The following is a 21,649-nucleotide window of genomic DNA, read 5'->3' as shown; positions in this document are numbered from 1 at the left end:
CCAATGTGCTGGGTGATGCTGAAGTGGAATGAGATGTTCCAGGTCCTGGGCAACCAACGGGGAGTTGGGGCCCAGCAGAGCCCTGGGCTCAGGCAGGACATGCTGAATGGCAGTGCAGACAAGCAGGAGTGAAGGAAGTTGAAACTCTTCATAGGAACTTGTAGTTTTGAGTGCTTGGCTGATGCTGCAGCAAGAGTGACGCTGAGAAGGACTGAAGGATCCAGAAGAGCAGGAAATTCCCAGGTACTCAAGAGGATGCAGCTCAATGTGTAAGTTGCCTTTTTTCTGAGAACAGACTTTTCTCATGGGACCTGGTCTAAGTGGCTGAACTCTTCATCTCGCAGGGTGGGATGGACTTTGTGACTTTTTAAATGTTTTGCTGTCTTTAAATGTTTTGCTTATTTTACCCTTAAGCAGTTTCTGTTAAAATTAAAAATTTATGTTTACTGCAGAGTACCAAATTTAAAACATTAAGTATTGAAACATGTTCTGACTGTTCCACAAGTTGCCTTTCAAAAGACATTGGACAGCTGAAGAGACTAAAAAAAGCCCTTTTCATCAGCACACAATGACTGTGTAGTTTTTAGTTCACCCAAAAGCCATTTGCCACTAGCATGGCTACAGTGGTCTGAGCAAGACTTTATTTGCAGACTAACACAAAATATACAGTAGTTTGGGATGGTAGAATATCTCTACAAAGACATGTAAATGAGCATATAAATACAATGAAATAACTTGTATTCATCCTTCTTACACAATTTAGCCCTTGAGGCACTGGGTGGCAGCTGTGCTGTGTTGGTGCAGGCCTGAGTGCAACTGTTGGTGTTTCTGGCAGTGCAGCTGGAACTGCAGGCAAGAGTGACTGACTCAGTGCTTCAAATTCCATACAACAAAAAGTAACCTTTCTAATTTTCTGAGCAAGGCTTGAAATTGTTCCTGTAAAACTCAGCTGTTTGGGTTTACAGCTTTCAGATTTACATTTCCTTAAAAGTGCATGTTTACAGCTTCTTCTGTTCAACTGGTTGCCTTCGTCATTCTGTGGGTATGAAGACCTTACATTTTTGCTAAAAATTCAAAGATACCCCCCTTTTGTTACAGTCTTCCTATAACTGCAGTAGCCCTACATTCTTGAAATCTGTAACACATCCTATAAAATGAAACAAATGTAAAAGTTCTGTGTTTATTTGAACTCGATGAAAGAAAAGGGTTGGGGGATGAGTCAAATCAAGCACTTTGTTTTTCCTGAGAAAAGATGAAATGTGCTGTTGTTAATAATCTCATTACTGCAGCACTCTGTCAGTGCCTGTAACATCTCCCCAGCTCTCCTCGGGTGAAACCACTGCCCGCCCACTGCTCCGGGTTCTGCCACAATCAATTCATCAGCCCCAGTGCCTGCACTGCTGGGGCTCAGCTGGGAGAGCAGCGCCAGCTCTGCCTGCTCTGGGCAGCACGGGGGGAGGAGGAGGCCAGAATTCCTCCAGGAACAGGCAGAGCCTAAGCCAGAACCAGCACAGGACATTGGTCTGTTGATTTTGGTACAGCACAGGCAGATTGGCGTGGTTTGTTATGCATGAGAGCTGCACCACCAATCACATGGCAGCCTTGGGGAGAGGTCAGTGTTTATATTTAGATGGAACTGAACACAAAGCTACATCTCCATTGTCTTCCAAGCTCTGACAAGCCCCAAACCACTTCAGAATCCACAGTGGGGCCCTGTATCCCAGTTTCACGTTTATTTTGGAGGGAAAGGAGTGATGTTTTTCAGAGGTTTCACATTTCAGTATTCCACACTGGCCATTTGGGTAGATTCACCTCATAAAAGCAGTTCCTTTAGTACTGGAAATTTGGACAGCCAGGTTTGGGGAACTCTCCTGAAATACTCCTCCTAGGCAGCTTTCCTCATGCCTGTGGGATGAAGAAAAAGACAGCTGTCAGGACTGCTGTGTTCAGACTGTGCTATGTCCATGCAGCTTTTCAGTATTCTTTGTGTCCATAAACACAGATAAACATGAACCAATCTGTCTGAAGAACCAACAAGTGAAGCCTCCCTCTATCCCCTGAGTTTTTATTTAAGCTATAGAATTCTTACACAGACACTGCCAGGAAATAGCACCCCATACAGGATGGAGTATTAAAAATGTGAGAATATTCTGCCACAGAGAAAGAGTCAACACTAATTAATTTTCAAACCCAAGCAGCTGCAATGAACTGTAGTAAAATATTCCTTTTTTTTTTTTTTTTTTTAAGGCAGTAAGATTTGAAATTGTCATTTAAATGAGTTGGTCTTAATTCTTGACAAAACCAAGGTCCAGGGAAGACAGATGCTGTCACTAAAAAGAGCACTATTACCTCTTGGCTTGAATCTGTCAATGAAAGGAACAAAGCTGTCAAGGACACTCCGAATTCGGTACACTGGATGTGAAAACAAACATATAAGATAAGCAACACCAAAAAAAAGAAAAATGGCAAAACCCAAACACTGACACTTGTTTCAACAAGCACATCTGCAATATCATTAATAACAAAGATCAGGGTGAGTCATGAGAGAACCATCCACAATCTCCCACCATGTTAACATGAGATTACAAAGGAGACATGTTCTTGGCTGGGGAGCCATAACTTGGTGCTGGTGGCAGCTCTCCTATACCAGGCCTAGGGATTGCCAAAATGCCTGGGTTTCAATATTTCCAGTAGCTGCTGCCATCCAAGTTTTGCCCTGAGCTCGTCCTCAGTCCCAGGGGAAGGTATGGCAGCTGGGATGCACAGCATCTTATCCAGTGGATCTGGGAAGACAGGCCTTGCTGCTAAAATTACACATTGTCATGGCAACACAGCATTCGGCCATTGCTGCAGAAAGAGGTGACTCAGGGTCTTGTGATCACTGAGAAGGAAAAATGAGTCAACTCCTCCCTTCAGTAGCATTAAGACTGCTTGGCTGCAGCCCCCCTGTAATGGGGAGATGTTGGGGGGAGTTATGTGGTGAGTTACGGAATCTCGACCCTGGAGGGTTTATGGGCCTGCAGCAACTGTGTGACCTTGTCCTTAGTGCAGGGCCACAACTGCTGCTGTAGGCACACTTACCCAGGCCAAAGTATATCCCAGTGGTTTCCAGGGAAGCAAAGGTGATTAAACCAATCCCAAGAGAAATAGTCCAATCTAAGGCAACAAAATAACTGTTAGAATTGTTCATTTTTCTACAGGCCAACAATATATCCTTCTATTGAATCTTGCCTTACCTTTGTAATAGTAGTAGCAAACTAGCAAAGCTCCAATTGCAAAGCAAAGAATGACAAAATGAAAGAATTCATCTGAAATTGAGAGGGAAGATTGGGTCACAACTGCAGCCATGTCCCTTCCAAATTCACCTTTAGGTACAGAGTATCAGTCATGGAATGAAATCAATTTCCCTGAGATTTTTCAGGCACTAGGCTCAACATTGTGAGAAGCCTCGATGATTTTCATCATGAAGCCTTGATGCACCTCAACAAAGCACTCATGTTGGAAAAATAAAGGGTTTCTTGAACCAGAGATCTTATTCTTGAACTAAGGTTCAACAGGTTTGACATCAGTTTGATTTAATAAATCAATTACCATCCTTCCGTATGCCCATCCACCGTACTGTCCACTGAGGAGGGTGAGTGCTCTCCACATATGCTACAAAAAAGAGAAGTCTTTTATTGCCATGGAATTGTGAAATTAAGGAGTTTAAAGTTTGCCTTTTTGTATCTGAAATACATTGTCAGAGCAGAATATATGTAAAACTTTTGTTGGTCTGCGAGCCTTTCAGAAAGATCAAATTAGCAATTTCAAAAGCACTCCAAAGAGCATGGTTTTAAAAATGAATTTTAAAAAGTATAACCAGATGGCTGCATTAACAATACTGAATTGTTTTAAAGCACTCTGGGTGTTTTCTGCCTCTTCTGGGACAAGCCATAGTCTCAGAATGAGAGTGGGGGAGTGAAGCCACAGTACAAGGGAGCCTCAGTTTGATTCCTGGCTGCTTTGCATAACCACAGCTACAGTAAAAAATAGTAAAAGGATCCCCTCCATTACTGAGGGTGTGAGAACCATCCCTCTATTTACACCTAATGTCAAGTACTTCTGCACCATCCTAAATAATATATCATATGCTAGTGAAATGAGTTTCCTGCAGCTACACTGGCATGGAGAAAAAAACAGCATAAGAACAAATGAGGTATTTTAGAGGTTTAAACACAGAGCAGTTTGCTCTTTGGCATGAGCAGCGTTGCCAAATTCTCTTTTTTCTCTAATGGTATTGCCATAAAGAGCCGAGTATTTTAGCATCTCTCCAACAACAGGTTCAAAGCAGCAGTTTTTCATCTTTTCTCTTTGTTGGTGGTTTGAGTAGCCCCTGAGGCACCTGCTGCACCCAAACCTTTGGGAGTTGATTCAGCACAAGTTTCAGATGTTGATTTCCCCTACACTGGGTAACCCCTGCCTGGCAGCAAAGTTTCTCTAAAGATGTAACAGGTGAGTACTGGAAGGGCCTTTTACATGAACTGTAGACTTTTGCTGTAGTGCTTTTGAGCCACAGAGCAACTAAGCCTCACCAAGAAATTCTGTTCTGTGTCACCTGATACAGGCATCACATTTTTGCCTCTTTGAGCAGTCTGGATTGATCACATTCTGGTTTGGGGACAAACACAGTTATTTTCTTATTAATAACATAGCACTGCATCATTCTATCTCACAGATACAGCTCTGTGCAGTTGCATGAATGATCTATAGATAAAGAATTTAGCAGAACATCAATTCACACTTGGCAAGTGTCTGTCTTGTATTACAAATGCAGCAGTCCCACTGTAACTTGGCATCATGGAATGACTTGTACAATATTTCTTCTGTTAAAGCATTCCATGTCATTACCTGTTTTCAAACTTCTACTTTTTGATCAGACAATCTAGGCATCAAGGAGCTGGTACTGCCCCCACCACTAAGCAAAACTCAGTCCTGAAAGAGCATCCACAAAATAAACTTCTGTTTGCATGTTTGTACTCACCATCTGCATCTGAATCTTCTCTTCTGGCAATCTCTGAGAAACAATATAGTTTTGTTATTTCTGATAGAAAAAAATACAGATACAGAGCTTCCCACCATAATCAGCACCAAGAAGCACAGTAAGTAATCACCTATCTGCAACAAAACTGGGGTGGGTGGTAGAGAGGCCAAACACCAAGTGGAAAAGTACCATGACCCTTTCTGCACCTGGCAGTGTGAGGAGAATATGGATGAATATGCAATGAATATGAGAATATGGATGAATATGCAATGGATGCCTCTGCCCTGGTGTTCCATGTGGCTCCCTGGGACAGGTAACTCATAAACCTTCCCAAGGGATTAAGCTGCAATTTATAACTTCTCCACTGCTCAGAAGTAGAGCAGATGTCCTCTCCAAAGGCTGCTCCACTGGGCTGTTTGCCTCTCCTAACTTATCCTGTGGCCTTGGCCTGGGCACAAGAGGGATGAGCTCAGTAATGCAATTAAGCCCTTGGCAATTTCCTGCAATGGGCTTTTTACAAACATTCTGGGGCTGTACAGCAGTGTCTGGTGGGAGGCAGTCTGCCTTCAGACTGCCTGTCTATGCAGACTGCCTCTTGGCTGGCACTGCTGCTCTGTTGCCTGACATCTGGCTTTCACCTGGCACCTCCTGCTGGGAATGCTGTGAACTAAGGCAGGAATGCATTCAGACCCAAGCACCACTGCTTGCAGAAACCAGGTTCCAGGTCCCTCCCAGCCTTGCACCCCTGTTCAGCAGAAGATATAGGGCTTCAGGGAATACTAAAAACTTCCTCTAGCTTTTTTGGCTAAGACTGAACAGTTGCCCTACAGAACTGCTGGGTTTTCCCCTAAAGAATGACTACTATGAGCTGATCTTGTGAGAACCTGGCAGGCCTAAAAAATACAGAACACCTTGTACAGAACAAACCACCTGCTGTGAGCCAGTCACTACCACAGCCTTGCAACAGAATGTCTGCACCATGCCCAGGTCTAACACCAAGCTGACTAGAAACTAAGAGATTTACAGCCTGAGAGTTATTTTTTAATGTCTCAGCAGGTTAGAAAGCAGACACTGCAGTTCCAGTCATTCCAGCAGGTGACCTGGGAGCACTTACCTGAATCTCTGTAGGGAACCATCTCTGCTGGTATTCCTAAAACATGACACAGAGATGAGGCAGGTTAATACCTGCAGTAAGTGTGTCTGGTGCCAGTGCCAGCCCATCAGCTCCCTGAAATCAGTGTGGGTGTGTAACAGGGACAAGGAAAAGGCCAACCCTAACTCCTTAAACAGGATGGCTCTGCTGGGGGCTATGCAGTCAAAAAGTGGGAAATTACTGAGTTCTTAACCCCACCACGCCCCCATATTCCATTTCTCCAAGTATCTGGAGTCAAGCAGAATCAGACTTCTGTGACACAGATTAGATTTCCTAATGTCAATTTAATTGAGCTGCTAATTTGGGCTGAGCTCAGTTTAAGACACTAATTAAAATAGCAATACTTTACATTTTTACATCCATAGTCCTGTAGGTATTTCTGTGTATTAACACAGCACATTTTCTTCATCTGCATTGTACTTATTTTACATTTTTCCTTTGGTAGGAAGGGAAAAGCCTCAGGAACAAGACAGTCCTTGCTGTTGATCTCCAGTCAGTGCTGTGGGCTGACTACAGCCCCTGTAAGTAGTGGCTGTGACAGATGTTTTCAGAACCCTCTTGCTGCATTTCAGTGGCAGCTGTGCAGACCCAGGCAGTAGGACTCCTCCCACAACAGCAGATTTTGCTGCTTTCCTGGTTCAACTCCAAGCACAGGGCATGGCTGAGTGTCAGTATTAGTTGAGCTTAATCTTGTAGGAAATGTCCTTCCTACAGCCAAATTCTGACTTGTCTTTCTTTTACATCTACACAAGTCAGTATACCTTTGTTCAACAGCCAAACCAAAGAATGCAAAAAATAATCTTTTTTTTTGTTTGTATTGGTTGCCCCTAGTAAAAGCCAATATTGCTCTGGCTTTGTCCTACCTTCAAATAATTTGCCTTCAGTCTTCTGTCTTCCTAAATCTTCCTCATCACTGTCTGGATAAGAGAAAGTGTTTGTTCATCAGAGTAAAGCAAAATGCGCTAGCAGCATCAGAAACAACAGCACTGTAGTTGCTTGCTCAAAAGAAAACCATATGAAGGTAAAAAAATAAGGCTTTGAAATGCATAAAATGCATTTGAAATTAAATCTCTATTGTCTGCTTTTGCCTCACAGCTCCCTTCAAAGCTGGCTGAATAGGTGAAACAGCAAAACCTGAAGTTGGATTAACTTGTATAAAGGGCTGTAGAGAGAAGTTAGGATCTTTTATTTGGGGAGGGAATTTTGCAGCAGATTTTTATGTTTCTGAAACCAACTTCCACAAGAGTAGGTGGCAGCCGCTATTCTGCTGATCATGAATCAGGTACTGATGATTTTCTATCTTCTCTCTTTTGCACAGTTTCTTACTTTATTCAGAGCTCTACAGAACTGCCGCATCTCCTATGTCAATCCTTACAAACGTGCAGTCAGACTAAGTTATGTATCAGGGAAAAAAATAAATCCACTTTACCTTGTGTATCTTCATCCGTGGACTTATGGGATGACTTTTCAGACTTTTTGTCCTCTTCTGAGTATACAAAATTCCTTTCCAATCTCTTCAAGAGTTTCAATTTTTCATCTTTTTTTTTTATAAAGAGAGAAAAAAAAAAAAATCAGTGACTACATTTTCTATTTTACAATTACAGATTTCACAATGCTTTATTAAAAGTTGCCTGACAAGAAATCCAGACCCTTTGTCTAATTTCAGCTGTGCTTTTTGCACACTAAGGGTAGTACACAGCATCAAATGAAAGCATCAGACACACTACAGTTTAGATCTTCTTAAGTGCTTCTGGTAGACACCTAAAGTTTCATATTCTGGCGTTTAATTATTCATGATGTTACTCCCGTGCAAATTCCCACTCCCTGAAGTGGCAGCAGCTGCAGGTGAGCGATGCTTCAGCCGGAGAGGAGCGGCTGGCCCTGCCCTGGGCTGCCTCTGCCGGGCTCCGTGCGCCGCCGCCGCGGCTCCAGCTCCCTCTCGTGGCACAGGAGCACAGCCCCACAGCCCGGCCACACCAGCGTCCCGACTGCTCCTGGCTCGTGTGGCTGACTGAACAGCTTCACAGCCAGCTCTGTCCTCAGGGACGGGGCTCTGAGCATCTCTTCAGCGGGAGGTGCAGGTTTGGGCACAGGCAGGTAGATGGGATTCCTTCTGCTCACAGCCCCAAGGGTCTTGTTACCAACATTCCTGCCCTGAGAGATGACCAAAGCTGGGCTGTGCTCCAGGCTGGGAGGTCTCTGCCCTTCAGGAACATGTTTAATCAAGGCAGAAGGAACAGGATATCCTTGAGGATCTCCAGTTAAATTTAAGGTCATCTTAAATGACTGCTCCTCTGTCATCTATTAAAGACAATTAATGACTATGGACCCTGTGAAGCTGCCCTTAGTTTCTTACTGCACAACCAGGCAAATAAGTGTCTTTTATCTTATTGCCAGGTTCAGCACCCTGTGTGCCATCCCCTGTCCATTCCTTTTAGTTTTACATGTACTGTTAGGGAATTTGTAAAAATATTTTCACTGTCAGCTCTGACTTCTTAGCACTGTGAGTGCTCAGAAGGGTGCTGGCTGGCTGGAAAATAGTCTGTGCAAAAAAGCCAGGGAATTCCTTCTCAAGTCAGAGAAACTTCCTTGGCAGCATCATCCCAGGACATGCTCTCTCCTTAAACACAGGGCGGTTTTTTTCCCCAGAAGAAGCCAAGTCTAGCTGCAATAAAACACTAACTTTGGCTCCCATTACCACCACACCTAACTGCCTTTCCTGAGCAGTACTTCCAAACAGTTCAGTTGTTCACTAATAATCACTTCCAAGCACATAACAGTGTTCAAGTTCTGTCAAGTCCCACTGGCCCTGCAGTAATTTTAACAAAACAGTTGATAGGAAGGCAGGTAAGACTCACCCTTTCCCTTGGAGCTGGGCAGCTGCCTGTACCCAGATGGATTGGAAGTCTTCAGCAAAAGGTAAAGAAGAGCCATTGCCCTGACTCCTTTCTTCTGTATGGTTTCCAGGCAGGCAGCACAGCCTCCAGGGAGGACATCACAGCTGTTAAGGAGCTGAAAAAAAGGTAAGTAAATAGCAAATGGTATTTCCAATAAAACACAGCCTGCAGAAGCACACCCTGATGGGCAAATGAGTGTATCCCACCCTGTGGGTAATGCAACCCCCTGCTTCTACTATACAAAGGGGGAACTGGGGACAAAGAGTAATGCCAAAGATGGGAAGAGAACATAAGCTCCATTCACCAACTCAGAGCAGAGCCATCAACTGGGAAAAACAGCATGGTGGGCAACAGTTCAGAGAGCTGGAGAAATACAGCTATAGTGTCTGAAAATGGCCAAGCAATTGCTGTTGTATCTTACAGCAAAATGTCACTAACAATGGTCCTGCCTAGAACATAGTGAGCTGAACTGATTCTGAGGAATTTATATAGAGCCAGTTATTTTTGCACATAGAGAGCAGTGAAGTAAAAAGCAGTAGCCTGAACCTCATTTATCTAAGTGCCTTGTTATACCTTTTAATATATTTGAGCATATCAGATAGTGGGACTGTATGTTCTCTCTCCCCAGAGTATAGTAGAAAAAACAGAATAAGGATAAGTGTTTCTTTGGTAACTTACATTGTTCTTTTCTTCAGTATCCAGGATAGCTGGGTCAGTAGCGGCCAAGCATTTTACAAGTGATTCCCAGAAGGACTGGTTCATTTTTTCATGATTCTCCAAGTACTTGGCATCAGCAGCAAAAACTCTCAGAAAAATGTCTGTAAGGAAAACAAACCTGTCACTGTGCAGGAGCAGAGGGGGTTTGCATGGCAGTGTTCCTGTGGTGCTCAGTGCAGCTGTGGAGACAGACACCAGGCTCTAACACACTGCTCAATACCAGCACACAGGAAAGAGAGTTGTGCTGTATTGTATAAAGCATCTCAGTCTGCCACGAAAGAGTAGACAAATGTCAATAGTCCATATAAATGACTGATGTCTCAGTTAGAGAAGCATGGCAAGTGCTCCCAAAGTATTCCTATCTATTTAACAGGAACTTTTTCTGACCATGCTGTTTTACAGACAGGCACAAAGACCCCAAGGATTGGACACCAAGGTACTGAGATTGCTCATGAGGCATTAAATGCACAGTAAAGTCTCCTTTGTGTATCTAAATTCCCACTAGCATGTGCACAAAGCCTAACAGGAGCCTGTGGAAGAGCTGGGAATTGACTTCTGGTCTCTCTTTTACAAGCAAGGAGATGGATAGGGTGTGTTTTCAGAGGAAACAGAGTTCATTGACTCATGCCTACCCTGGCAAACTCTGCTGTGCAGTGTGCATGAGCCAAAGCTCTGATCTTTGTGTGCTTCCCTCACCTTGCTGTTCTTCAGTAAGATCTGGGATTGGGACATCCAAATTCTCCATTGCTGTGCCTGTTTGAAAGTGGAGAAAAATCACATTTAGAATCAGGTCACTGACCTTCCTGGTTTTGTGTCTTTGATTGTCTGCAAACACAGCGTCTGTCTCTGGGCCTTTCAGTTTTGAAATCACTTCTCTGTTTCACATCATGATTCATTTAACTCTCCTGGGACCCAATTCTTGACTCCTCTGAGTGAGCCCTAGTAGCCTTTGGTTATTAGGAAAGAACAAAAGTCTGATCATCATGAGTAAAACAAAAAGAAGTCAGACTTGATCATTCACATTGCTGTTTTGTAAAGCTATCAAGGTGTCTAATTAAATATTTACCACAGATGTGAGTAACCTAATAGGCCAGGTTCCATTCATGAAACAGCACCATTATCCTGTACCTTTGATATCCTAATACGTAAAATATATCAGCCAGGAAAAATAGCAGAAATGGTTCCTAGGAAAGTTCCACAAGAATTTGAATTCTCTTCTCACAGAAGACTTTGATGCTTCAACATCTGCTCCTCCCAAGTTGTCATGAAAAGGAAAATTCCATTAACTTTAGCTTTATGAATTACAAATTTTTAAGTGCTGATCGCAGATTAATTACTGGTATTTGCCACAGAAACAAATGTTCTGACATCCTCAAAATTCAACATTTCCTTTTGTTTTGACAAACTTGCCACAGAAGTTTTGGGCTGAGGCTGGAATATTTGGATGGTGCACATTTTCTGGTGGCTGTGGTTCTGAACTGTTGCCTCTGCCTAGGGTGGTCCAGGCATTCTGCACTGATGCATCTCCCCTCATGCAATATTGCAACTAACCCACAGCTGCACTGAGAGATGCAAAAGGAGATTTTTAGGGAGCCTGAAGGACGGTTTCCACTACGCAGGATGCAATAGGAAAACAGTTTATATGTCCACACTTTTTCTGACAATACAACTTTTGGATCCATTCAACAAAACACTTCCCATCAAGCAGCTTGAAAACTAAGTATATCCTTCAAATTTTCCAGAGGAAAACCTGTTTCTTTTCCTACTGGCACTTTCAGTTCTCTAAAGACCATCATATCAGTCCAAAAAATATCCTAATAAAAACCCAAAACAGGTCAGTTAATATCTTCAGAAGGATACTGTAACACATAAGCAAACACTCAAACTGAACACTTTAGGGTGTCAGTTCTCAGAGGAAGTTAGACACAAACAGACTTCAAAAGACTTCTGGAAAAATTACATAACCACTTTCAAATGCTCAGCTCAGAAATCCTGGCTTACCTGCCTCCAAAGTATATTGTGGGAAAACAATATTTTAACATTTTGAAATTATTTCCAGTGATGAACCTATGCAGATCTTCCCCTTTCACTTACATCCAGCCTTTGCTGCTGTAGCTGTGGCAGCAGCCCTGTGAGAGCTGTGAGCACCAAATAGGGAATGCAGGAAATGCATCTGTCCCCTCTGTGGGTAAGCACCAGCTGATGTGGAAATGTAAGAACCCAGCACACCACACCCTGGACAGACTCGTTCTTGGCCACTCAATCAAGAATGTCATTTCACAGGCACTTAAATATCTCCAGCTATGGTTTTCTGTCTTTTTCAGTCTCTTTCTTGCCTTCCTGTTTGCTAAACTTAGACCTTGCAACAGTTGCTTGTTTAAGCTAAATCCATTAGGCCTCCTTCTAGACTTCATGGTCAAAATACCAGAGCTAAAGGAACAAAAGTACATTAAACAGAAACTTTTTTTTTTTCCAGCTGATTAATTCAATTTAAAAAAATAATTTTTAAGTATCCTGATATTTTACTGTTGAGTGAAACTCAGGAGGTTTGTCTTTGTGGTTCCTAATACCTATTGAAGGCCACTTTCAGTGGCATTTTAAGGCATGTTGCTGTTCCCCTGACAGGAACCTGTCACAGCAGCTGCCCTATCCCAGCTTTGCATCATCCCAAAGTGAGCAGGTGGGCACTACCTGACCTGTCCTACCAGGCACACAGGAAGAGCAAATTCAACACTGAAGGCAGGGCAGACACTGTCAACGTCATCTCTATCTGCTATCAGACTGATTTACTTCAAAACTGTTCATTTGCTGGCCCAAATGAGCAGACTGCTCAGCTGTTCCAGAACAGAAACACAGTTGCCTAGTGCACTTTTGCATCCCCCTGTGGTAAGACCTGGATGCTACAAGAGGATCCAGGAGCAACCGGCATCTGCTCCCATCTCCCTTTCTGTGCCTCCAGCACAGCTCAGCACAGTACAGTCACCAAGATTTACATTAACCAAGGAAGTTGGTACTTAGTTTCTCTTAGACTATGCACAATTAATTCCCCTGTGGTTCTTCTGGAAAGAAAATCAGATCTAAACAAAGGATAAGTATAGGTGCTTAATTATTGTATGTTTTAAAAGTGACTTAGTTGATTATACCTCATAATGAGAGAAAGATGATGACATACAAGCATTTCAGCCTGGCCATGAGCTCACTGGGGAATGACATGAACAACAGACTTCACCTTGCTTTTCTCACAGTAAATCAAAATTTAATTGCAGTGAGGTCTTTTTAACATGTTAGAATAAAATTTGTGTGCAGAGTCAGATTTAGAAAGTGAAGTTAGCAACTTCCATACACAGGGTTTTGCTTAACTGATGAAATACATCTGAGGGAAATTGCTCAACAGGAAAGCAAACAAAAAAATGCAAATAAAATAAAATAAGGTTGTTTTAACTTCAAGACAAAAATCAGACAATTCCAAACCTTTTCCCTTCAAAATTACTTTTACCTTTCATTTTAAGTTATATGCTGAAACCTAAACTTGCTGAATTTTATTCTAAATATAAAGTCCCTCAACACCCTTCTCCCAAACCAAACCAAACCAAACCAAATCAAATCAAATCAAACCAAACCAAACTTCTTAAAGCACACCTGCAAGTCTTAGGTTGGTCCCAGCAGTTGGTTCCACAGGAGGATGTCCTGGAGGGATGTAGCCTTAGTGAAAGCTGAGTTTCCTCCTGTAAGACAACAAAAACTGATCCACACCAGCTTGTTTGAAACCGTTCCTGCTCCAGTCTCCTCGTGCTGTGGTAATAATTCTGCTACTCTTCTGCGTGCCTTCCTGCTGTCAAATGTAGCTGAAATGTGACACAGAAATAGCAAACTCAGACTTTCCACTCCCCTTGAACACAGGTGTGGAGGGAGAGCCAGCAAGTGCATGTCCCCACAGCAAGGGCAGCTCCCCAGGCTGGCTCTGACCAGCCCCATGGTTGTGAGCAAGGAGCAGGCACAGCCCTTCTACTCCTTGCCACAGCTCCAGCACTTCCTTCCTGCCCTGGCTTTCACAGCAAGCCCAGACACAGTGGCTGCACTGCTGCCAGCCCCACACCTGTAAGCCCTGGAGGGTTTGCTGCCTGTTTTCCAGCTCTGCCTTAAGCATTGACGTACAGCATGTGAAATTACCTGGTTTATGTTTCTCCTTTTGCACCATGTGCCTCTCTGTGGTTGTAGCAAAGCTCTGAAGGAATATTAACTCATGGGAAACCAGAAATGTCCATGCTTGTAGTCTGAGTAAAATTAGGGGAAACTAATCTTTCTCTTTGCATGAAGTGTTGGGTTTGCTGTGAGGATTTTAGAGAAAAAAACTATTTAAAAGATGGGGAAGTTGAGTCAAAAAGACTCAAGTCAAAAAGAGAAGTTATAGGGAAGTCCTGTAATCCCCACAGCACCAGAACCCTTTTTCTGCAGTGTCTTGATGCCTCCAACAGCAGCCAACAGCCCAGCAGTGTGCCAAGAGCCAGCCCACAGCCCACAAACACCCCCAGGCTCGACCCCAAGAAGCTCCTGAACCCCTCCCCAGCACTCACCTTCAGGCTGTGTGGTGGCTCAGGATGCTGGGGCAGGATCCCAGTGCCAGCATTCCCAGTGGGTGGGAAGGCGTCGGGGCTGGGGCCTCACGTGGCCTCCCCTGACTCACGGGATGAGCGGTGGCGGCTCCTCTGGCTACGAGGTCACACTCCAGCTCTGTGCTCCCATGTCCCTGAGCCAAGGTGGCCAAGGGCTGATCCCGCTGGCACAGAGACAGGAGCTGTGCAGCTCCCAGCCTGCCTCAGGCACTAATGTTCCTCAGTAGCCCTGAGCAGCCAGGACCCCTCAGTCCTGCCCATGGCTGCTCCAGCACAGACCCTGCTCAGCTTGGAGACCCAGGCCTGCTTGTTTGGCCTCTCTGGGACATCAGGGGGGAGACTGGGGACATGGAACCCACTCTGTGGGGAGAAGCCCTGGGCTCTGGTAAAGCTAAGCAGGGACACCATGACGGGGGTTTGGAAGCCCAGGCATGCCACCCTCCTGCTCAGGGCATCCCAGGGAGGCACAGGTGGAACACCTGTGCAGCTGGGCCAGGGACAGCGAAGGGAAATGTGCCCTCCACCCCACTTGTCCCCAGCAGCCACAGAGGGCACTGACAACACTAAGCCTCTGGCTCTGCTCATCATGTATGTGCTGTAAGGTCACGGGTGCTCCCCTGGAGCCTTTCTCAGCCACCTCTGACACACATCTCTTCAGCACAAGTTATCTGGAGCCACCCCAGGGCTGTTTGCTTTTCAGGGCAGCTGATCCCTCACTGGCAGGTGATGCTTTCTGAGCCAGCCAGCCTTTACCACAAAGAAACAAGAGAAGGAAAGGATGGGGCAAATTCCTCGGGTGCACAGAGCAGAAGGTGGCAGATGTTTGGTCACCTGAAAATGTCTGTGAAGAGTGACAGCCAGTGTCGAAGGAGGCTCCTTGGGACACTCCAATAGCACAGTGGCTATTGATTACACAAGGTGTGGTCATGTTGTCATTTGTCAAATTCACCTAATGGTTTAACCCTGCTGCAATTGGTACCCCAGGAAGGATTCCCTCCCCTCCTCTGCTCTCTTCACTTCATCTCCCGATGCTTCTTGAAAGACTGGGACACAGGTAAAGTAAGTTATATTTCCTATAGTAGGTGTGCATTTTTTTTTTCTTTTCCAGTTTGTTTGGCTGTTTGCTGTGTTTTTTTTGGTATTTTTGTTATTCTTTTAGAGGGGGAAAAGGATTGGGGTTTGTGTTTGTTTAAGTAAGGTATTCCACTACTTTTCTACAAGTGCCTATTCAAGTGCCTTGTCTCACCTCCCCTGACATTTTTAATTTCATGTAACATTGCACACTTAAAGCAGATAATACCCTGCATCTACTGCTGGGAAGATTACCTAATGAATAGAATATCATGTATTACATGTGTTTACTTGGCCCTTATTTGGGAGCTGTCCTCTGAGAAGATTTAGGCAAATGGTGATTTATTCTTTGTATGCTGGGAAAATTGCTTCCAGGAGGGGTTTAGAGAGGTGAAACAGGCAGAGCAGCTCTAATGCTTGACGCTAATTGGGTGCAGTGTGTGTATGGATTTGTCACACAAGCAGGTTGCATGAGAAATGTAGAAATACTCCTGAGTGTAGGAGGGGCCCAGTAATGGTACATAAAGTAGTTATTGCTCATTAACTCATCACATTTCTGAGAGATTTAAACAGTCCCATGACTCCTCTTGCCCTACCCTGACTTTCATCCAATGGGTTGGTTAAATTACTCCCTCCTGTGCATTTACTTAGCTGCTACTTATTTTCCTTTAAATAAAGTCTGCTTCAACCATTGTTGTGAGCATACAGGGGGATTATGCCTCACTGCCAGCTGCATTTTGCAAGCTACAGGTAGTTTACAATTACTTTTCTGCTTCTGAATGATGAGACTTTTAAGAGAGAAGAAAAAAGCAACAAGTAGTGAACACAACTCACTTCCTGACCTTCCAGACCATCACTGAACCACTAACACCCTGTTATGCTGAAATCACATGAAAGATGTTTGCTTTTGGCTGGGACAAAGCCTGAGGTTTAGCCATGAAGGCTTTTGTGGAATCATATTAGAGAAGATAATGTTGTACCTTACTAAGATCTTGTAGAATTTTTGTCTTTCTGTACCCTTTTGTGGAATTACTTGCCATAATAAATAATTCACTGTATTAGTATATTTAATTAACACTGTAAAATTTTTGCTAAAGGCCGTTAAATTTAAGAAGTAGGCCTGTTTGAGCAGGCTAAATCAAAGGCCAGGATGTATCACTCACTTCCTGGAGGATTACTGACCTCCTCAGGTGCTGGTATCAACAGCTCATGAGGCAGAAGAGTGAGTGATTCCAGTACAGACAAGCACAAGATCCGCCCCTTAATGGTTACAGGTAATCATGGAAACGTTCCCTCATCATGGGAGCTCCCCTTTATTATGGTCAGCACACTACAGGCTCACAAATGGGCTCTGAGGGATGAGAGTGAGAGGGCTGTCTGGGGCACTGGCTGCTGTTCCTTCCAACTGAGCTACAAGGGCAGATTTCCAGTTACAGTCTGGCTGCTGAAGCCCTGGCCCATCTGTAGGACAGACAGTGCGGCCCCAACACAAAACACAAATCCAAAAAGGGCAGGCTGCTGGCTGACAGAGAAGTAGGGAACAGAGAACTGTGCCCAGCCCTTGGCCTGGCTGGGTCAAGTGCTGCAGCAAGCACAGGGATACACCTGGGGTCTGAGGATACTCTCCCCACCCACTGCCCTAACCGGAGAACTGCTTCCATGAGCAACCTGCAAAAAAATCTGCTCCCTTATCTGCTCCTCTCCTGTTCCTTGTTGTCCCAGGTCACTGGGCTCCCTTCTATCCCCGGTCTTCTGGTCCAGCAACAGGGCTGGAAGTGCCTCATGGAAGCAGAGCCAAAGGCAGGGGAACACAGATGCTCCATGGGAAGAACCAGGAGCCCAAAGGACAATTCAAAGCTTCAGCTGATCCTCCCTCTTGATAAAGCCCTTTTCCTCAGCACTTTTAAGCACACAGGCAATGCCAAGGATTTCAATATTTAATCCTGATGTTTTGTGGAATGGGTTTGGTCCTGGAATCCATTTTGTAACCCTGTCAGCAAGGCAGGCTGACACCTGTCCCCTACTGCTCTGTCAGCAATGTACCTGCCAGGAGATGGCAAGGCCAGGAAGCAGAACAGCCTACAAAGGTAGGGGAGGCATGTGCTGGTTACCTGTTGGCACAGGGACAACACAGGGAGTCACAGAGCTGTGTTGGGCCAGCAGCTCTGTGCAGCACTGACCAAACTGGCTGGGACATCCCCCAACCAAGGTGAACCTCAGACCTCCCACAGGCCTGACTCTGAAGTCAGCAGGCCTCAGAGTTTAATCTATCCACTATTTCCCCAGGATATTATTCTCAAACTTTTGCTTCAGGACATACCCAACAATAGTCCTCTCCTCCTCCAAAAATAGGGTTCTGTAAACTACTAGCTTCACACTTGTGTGATATAAAATGAAAACACAAACTGTGTCAGACTGCACAGGGAGAGTGATGGGGAAGGTGAGTGGAAAGGTGAGCTCATGGTACAGCCACCCTAAAGCTTTTATGTACTCCAAGGCCAAGTTCCCAGGTCCTAGGACCCACAGAGCTCAGAGCAGTACTGCTGGCAGATTTTGGAAACTGGACACAGTCTCAGTGAATCTGGAGACCTCCCATACTCCTGTGACCTTCCCTGTCTAACTGATCTGGGGAGCAGCAGCAATCCCAGGCTGGCAGGGCCAACCTTGTCTTTGTGAGACAACTACTCCAGTGACATCCACTGCCGTCAGTACCTTGGCACCAGGATGCAAGCAGACACCATCTTCTGGGATCTTTAAAATTCAGCCTTGCAAAGCTCTTAGGATGCAGCCCTCCCTCAATAACTCAGCTGTGTCATAAAACATTCTTGAGATCACCTCAGCTCACTGAATTATCATCAGGTTCAATCACCTGCAACATAAAGGGGATGAAAGTACATTTTACTCAGTAAAACTGTTTCCTAAAATCCAGGGTGTGCTTGCAGTAGGCACTGAGAGAGCCCAAAGGGTATTTACTAAAAGTTAGAACTATTTGAGAAGTCTGGTCCAATCTATTCAGCTTAAAAGATGTACTCTGGATCAGAGACTGTAACTTCTTTGGGCTACACAAAGCTTGAATCAAGCTCTGGATCCCTCTTCTGCTAACACCACACAACAGGTGATGCCAATACACCTTGTCTTCCACCCAGATCAAAACACTATAGCTCATTCCCAAACCTTGGAGCCTCTAATGAGGACTGCTGGTCTGCTCCAATCACTCCATGAGGCCTGGCTGCCTGTCCAGCACTACAATGAGCACCACAAGCCCACTGTCTGTCATCTCAGAGTGCAAACCTTTCTCAAGCTACAGATTGGTTCAGGCTCTTTAGGTCAATTCTGGCATCTTCATAAGGGGCTTCAAACCAGCTCCTCTGCAGTTCAGGCTCTGGGAAAAGGTCTCAGATCACCACCAACAGATCTCTGCTGACCCTAAACAGAGCACCCAGCCCGCTCAGGAGATGAAGACAGCATGGTGTGAGGAGGACACAAGAGGACACTGCCATCTCCTGCTACATTAAATTTGTGGTGGGAAGAAACGCACCACTAACACGCCACATAAATCAGTCATCTAAATTAGAATACACAAATCCACTCCAGAAAAGTTTAATATAGGTTCCTGGGGCATCATATTCTGAAAAAAACAAAAACAAAAACCCAAAATACAGTACAAAGAAAAAAGGCAAACAGAATTCCCCAGTATTTAAAACAATGAAATGTATCGAAGCTCCACCTATTATAAGGCTGCACCCCACAGCAGCTGCTGGAGGAAGCAGTATCATCCTGAGAACCAGGAGGCTTCACCTCCCAGAGACAGCCTGGAATAGCAGCACCCAACCAGAAAACCTGCCTCCTCTTAGGGAACTAGTAAGACTCCTTGAAAGGAAAAGGACAGAACTCTACTGCAGTGAGCTGCCCAGCATCCCTGCTGGGAGATGAACCAGACAGGCTGAATCAACAGTGCTGATGCTCTGTGAGAGCACATATCCTGGGAAGAGTGGTATATTCCAGCAAATCCCTCCAACTGTGTGGCAAAACCTATTCCTTTGAGAAATCCTGGTATCAGAGGAAAAAGAGCTGTTACCACAGCCAGTCATGAGACCAGGAAGGGATCTGAGACACGCCATGCTACTAGCTGGGAACAGAAACAAGCAATGGCTCTCAAGCTAAGAGGTTAGCCCAGTACAGACCCAGTCCCAGGGATGCCTTTGGTACCCTGTCTCCCATTCAGTCTTTGGACTGAAGAATCTTAGTAATTTAGGCAAGAACATCTGGTGGTCCCTGCCTCAACCCTATCCCATTCAATGCAGGGCCAACTTCAATATCTAATTAGTTCAGGGCCTTCTCCAGATAAATACTGAGTTATCTCCAGCCATGGAGATCTCAGGACTTCAGCACATCCACAGTAAGCAATGCATGGGCCATGGCAGTACCTCTGATATACCGGGGCCTCAGAGCAGCCACCTTGGAGCCAAGAGAGAGCTGCTTTCCTTCCATCTATCAATCTTCATATGACAACAATTTAATTTGCTATGGCCCCTACACCTAAGGGCAGTGACTCATGGCTGTTCCACTCCACTGCAGGGCTGCTACAAAGCACTCATTTCCACAGGTACTATGTTCCAAAAGCAGCCAAGCCTTCCTGATGTGCAGCCCAACCTGACAGTAACCATGAGAGCTGAGGGAAAAGCTGGCGGAGCACTTATTCAAACAATAGAAAACAGATTCCTATGGAGAGCAAAACTGTGAGCATGAAGGAGGACCTATGTCAACAAGGAACCAGCTGATATCAGACAGCCTCAAAAATTTAACAAACATTAAGTAACTCAGGTGCTTTGTACACTTCAGGCATGACAGTGCCGTTATGAAAAAGCTGAGATTACAGTTGGAGAATATACCAAGACATTTAAAGCCTGCTGGGAAGCAATAAAACTGTTGCTGACACCAATTCCATGGACTCCCCAACAAACCCTAAATATGAGCAGTGAATCTGCAGATCTAGATGCCCACTGAAAAACAGAGATAAATAAAGGAGTGGCGGGAAGGGCTGAGAGACTTCCTTCTCCTTGCCACTTGCCTCACAGAGAGGAGAAACATCTCTTCCCGGGTGCTGGCAAAGGGCCCTCTCCTGCGGCATGTGCACCACACCAGGTGAGCCTGCTGTCCCCACACTGCCCTGACACGTGGGCATGTGAAGGCTGAGACGCCCTCCAGACCATAGGGATCACCAGATTTTCTGCTGTGATCCCAGCAGGAGCACAATGCACCCCAAAGGCTTGTCAGGTGCCTCCAGGAGCTGACAACAGCCTGGCCCGCGGTCCCTGTGGCACAGCCCCCACGCGTGGGGAGGAATGTGTGCCCAAACCCCGCGGGTCAGGCAGATGGAAGGGCAGGCTCTGGACATCCAGGATGGTGGCAGGGAGCCGGGCATCCCGCGGCCCGGCCCCAGGCAGGCACGCAGAGAGCAGGCAGGGCAGGAGCACAGCGGTTTATTGGCAACACGAGCAGAGGCGGCGGCGGTGGCGGCGGGCCCCGAGCGGGGTGCGGGGCGGCGGTGCTCCGGCGGCGGAGGCCGGGGCCGCCCCGGGCCTATGTCAGCGTCTCCCCCTTGGTGACCTACGGGAAAAGGAAAAGCCTCAACCAGGGCCGGCCCCGGGTCCGGACCGCACCCGGCTCACTGCCCCGCTGCTCACCCGGGCCTCGATGTACTCGATCCTTCGCTCCAGCGCCGTCAGCTTCTCGTTCAGGGTGGCCAGTCGGGACCGGCAAGACATGTCTGCGGGGAGGCGGCAGTGAGACACCGCGGGCCGCCGCACCGCCCCGGCCCGGCCCGCCCGCAGCCCCCGCCCCGCGCTCTCACCGAAGGAGTTGAGAAAGTCCGCTATCTTCTTGATGGAGCTGGTGATCACCTCGATGTACTCGCGGTTGGCCCAGTCCTGGTGGATCTCCCGCTGCACCGGGTCCTCCTGCACCGACATGGCCGCCGCCGCCGCCGCGCCTGCGCGGGAGCCGCGCCCCGCCTGCCCGCCCGCCGCCTCAGGGCCGCGCTGCCGAGGGCCCGGCCCCGCCGCGCTCCTCGCCGCCCTCCGCGTCGCTGCCGTCCGTGTCGCTGTCGCTCGGCCCCTGCGGGACGGGCCGCTGTCAGCGCCGGGGCTGCACCCCCGCCCTCCCCCGACTTGGAGAG

At 46.1% G+C, this 21,649-nt stretch overlaps 3 protein-coding genes across 12 annotated transcripts in view; all 3 read right to left on the bottom strand.

Annotated features, from left to right (window-relative positions):
• Nucleotides 1–619: 619 nt before the first annotated feature.
• On the bottom strand, nucleotides 620–18,937 carry TMEM40 (transmembrane protein 40). 9 transcript variants are annotated; one of them, XM_033517555.1, is made up of 14 exons: nucleotides 14,362–18,937; nucleotides 13,427–13,632; nucleotides 10,484–10,540; nucleotides 9,749–9,966; nucleotides 9,032–9,185; nucleotides 7,603–7,710; nucleotides 7,037–7,090; nucleotides 6,135–6,170; nucleotides 5,021–5,053; nucleotides 3,592–3,654; nucleotides 3,237–3,308; nucleotides 3,082–3,156; nucleotides 2,350–2,412; nucleotides 620–1,905 (listed from the first exon to the last, which is right to left on the bottom strand). In XM_033517555.1, the coding sequence occupies exons 3-14, from the start codon at nucleotides 10,530–10,532 to the stop codon at nucleotides 1,886–1,888; spliced, it is 945 nt and encodes a 314-aa protein (XP_033373446.1). In that variant the 5' UTR covers nucleotides 10,533–10,540; nucleotides 13,427–13,632; nucleotides 14,362–18,937; the 3' UTR covers nucleotides 620–1,885. The 9 variants fall into 9 exon arrangements, with proteins under 9 accessions (XP_033373446.1, XP_033373447.1, XP_015496353.1 ...); XM_033517556.1 differs by having other exon boundaries at nucleotides 13,427–13,512; XM_015640867.3 differs by having other exon boundaries at nucleotides 9,749–9,888; nucleotides 13,427–13,512.
• A 118-nt stretch (nucleotides 18,938–19,055) lies between these two features.
• BRK1 (BRICK1 subunit of SCAR/WAVE actin nucleating complex) lies at nucleotides 19,056–21,478 on the bottom strand. The gene is made up of 3 exons (XM_015640870.3): nucleotides 21,326–21,478; nucleotides 21,159–21,241; nucleotides 19,056–21,081 (listed from the first exon to the last, which is right to left on the bottom strand). The coding sequence occupies exons 1-3, from the start codon at nucleotides 21,441–21,443 to the stop codon at nucleotides 21,055–21,057; spliced, it is 228 nt and encodes a 75-aa protein (XP_015496356.1). The 5' UTR covers nucleotides 21,444–21,478; the 3' UTR covers nucleotides 19,056–21,054.
• Nucleotides 21,478–21,649, bottom strand: part of FANCD2 (FA complementation group D2) — a 35,839-nt gene continuing 35,667 nt past the window's right edge. For both annotated transcript variants that reach the window (XM_015640861.3, XM_015640860.3), the window contains exon 44: nucleotides 21,478–21,588. In XM_015640861.3, the coding sequence (XP_015496347.1) occupies nucleotides 21,502–21,588 (87 nt within the window). In that variant the 3' untranslated portion in view covers nucleotides 21,478–21,501. The remainder of the gene's footprint in view (nucleotides 21,589–21,649) is intronic.

Source organism: Parus major, chromosome 12, assembly GCF_001522545.3.
Source record: "Parus major isolate Abel chromosome 12, Parus_major1.1, whole genome shotgun sequence".
Classification (NCBI taxonomy): Eukaryota; Metazoa; Chordata; class Aves; order Passeriformes; family Paridae; genus Parus; species Parus major.
This window is presented reverse-complemented; position numbering and strand designations above follow the sequence as displayed.

Excerpts from the sequence above, each read along its gene's own strand:
- TMEM40 (XM_033517555.1), bottom strand. The coding sequence starts at position 10,532 with ATGGAGAATTTGGATGTCCCAATCCCAGATCTTACTGAAGAACAGCAA. Across the intron at positions 9,186-9,748 it reads ATACTGAAGAAAAGAACAAT|CTCCTTAACAGCTGTGATGT; the intron begins GTAAGTTACCAA and ends CCTTTTTTTCAG. Across the intron at positions 6,171-7,036 it reads TGAAGGCAAATTATTTGAAG|GAATACCAGCAGAGATGGTT; the intron begins GTAGGACAAAGC and ends GTCATGTTTTAG.
- BRK1 (XM_015640870.3), bottom strand. The coding sequence starts at position 21,443 with ATGTCGGTGCAGGAGGACCCGGTGCAGCGGGAGATCCACCAGGACTGG. Across the intron at positions 21,242-21,325 it reads GGACTTTCTCAACTCCTTCG|ACATGTCTTGCCGGTCCCGA; the intron begins GTGAGAGCGCGG and ends GCCTCCCCGCAG. Across the intron at positions 21,082-21,158 it reads TCGAGTACATCGAGGCCCGG|GTCACCAAGGGGGAGACGCT; the intron begins GTGAGCAGCGGG and ends CTTTTCCCGTAG.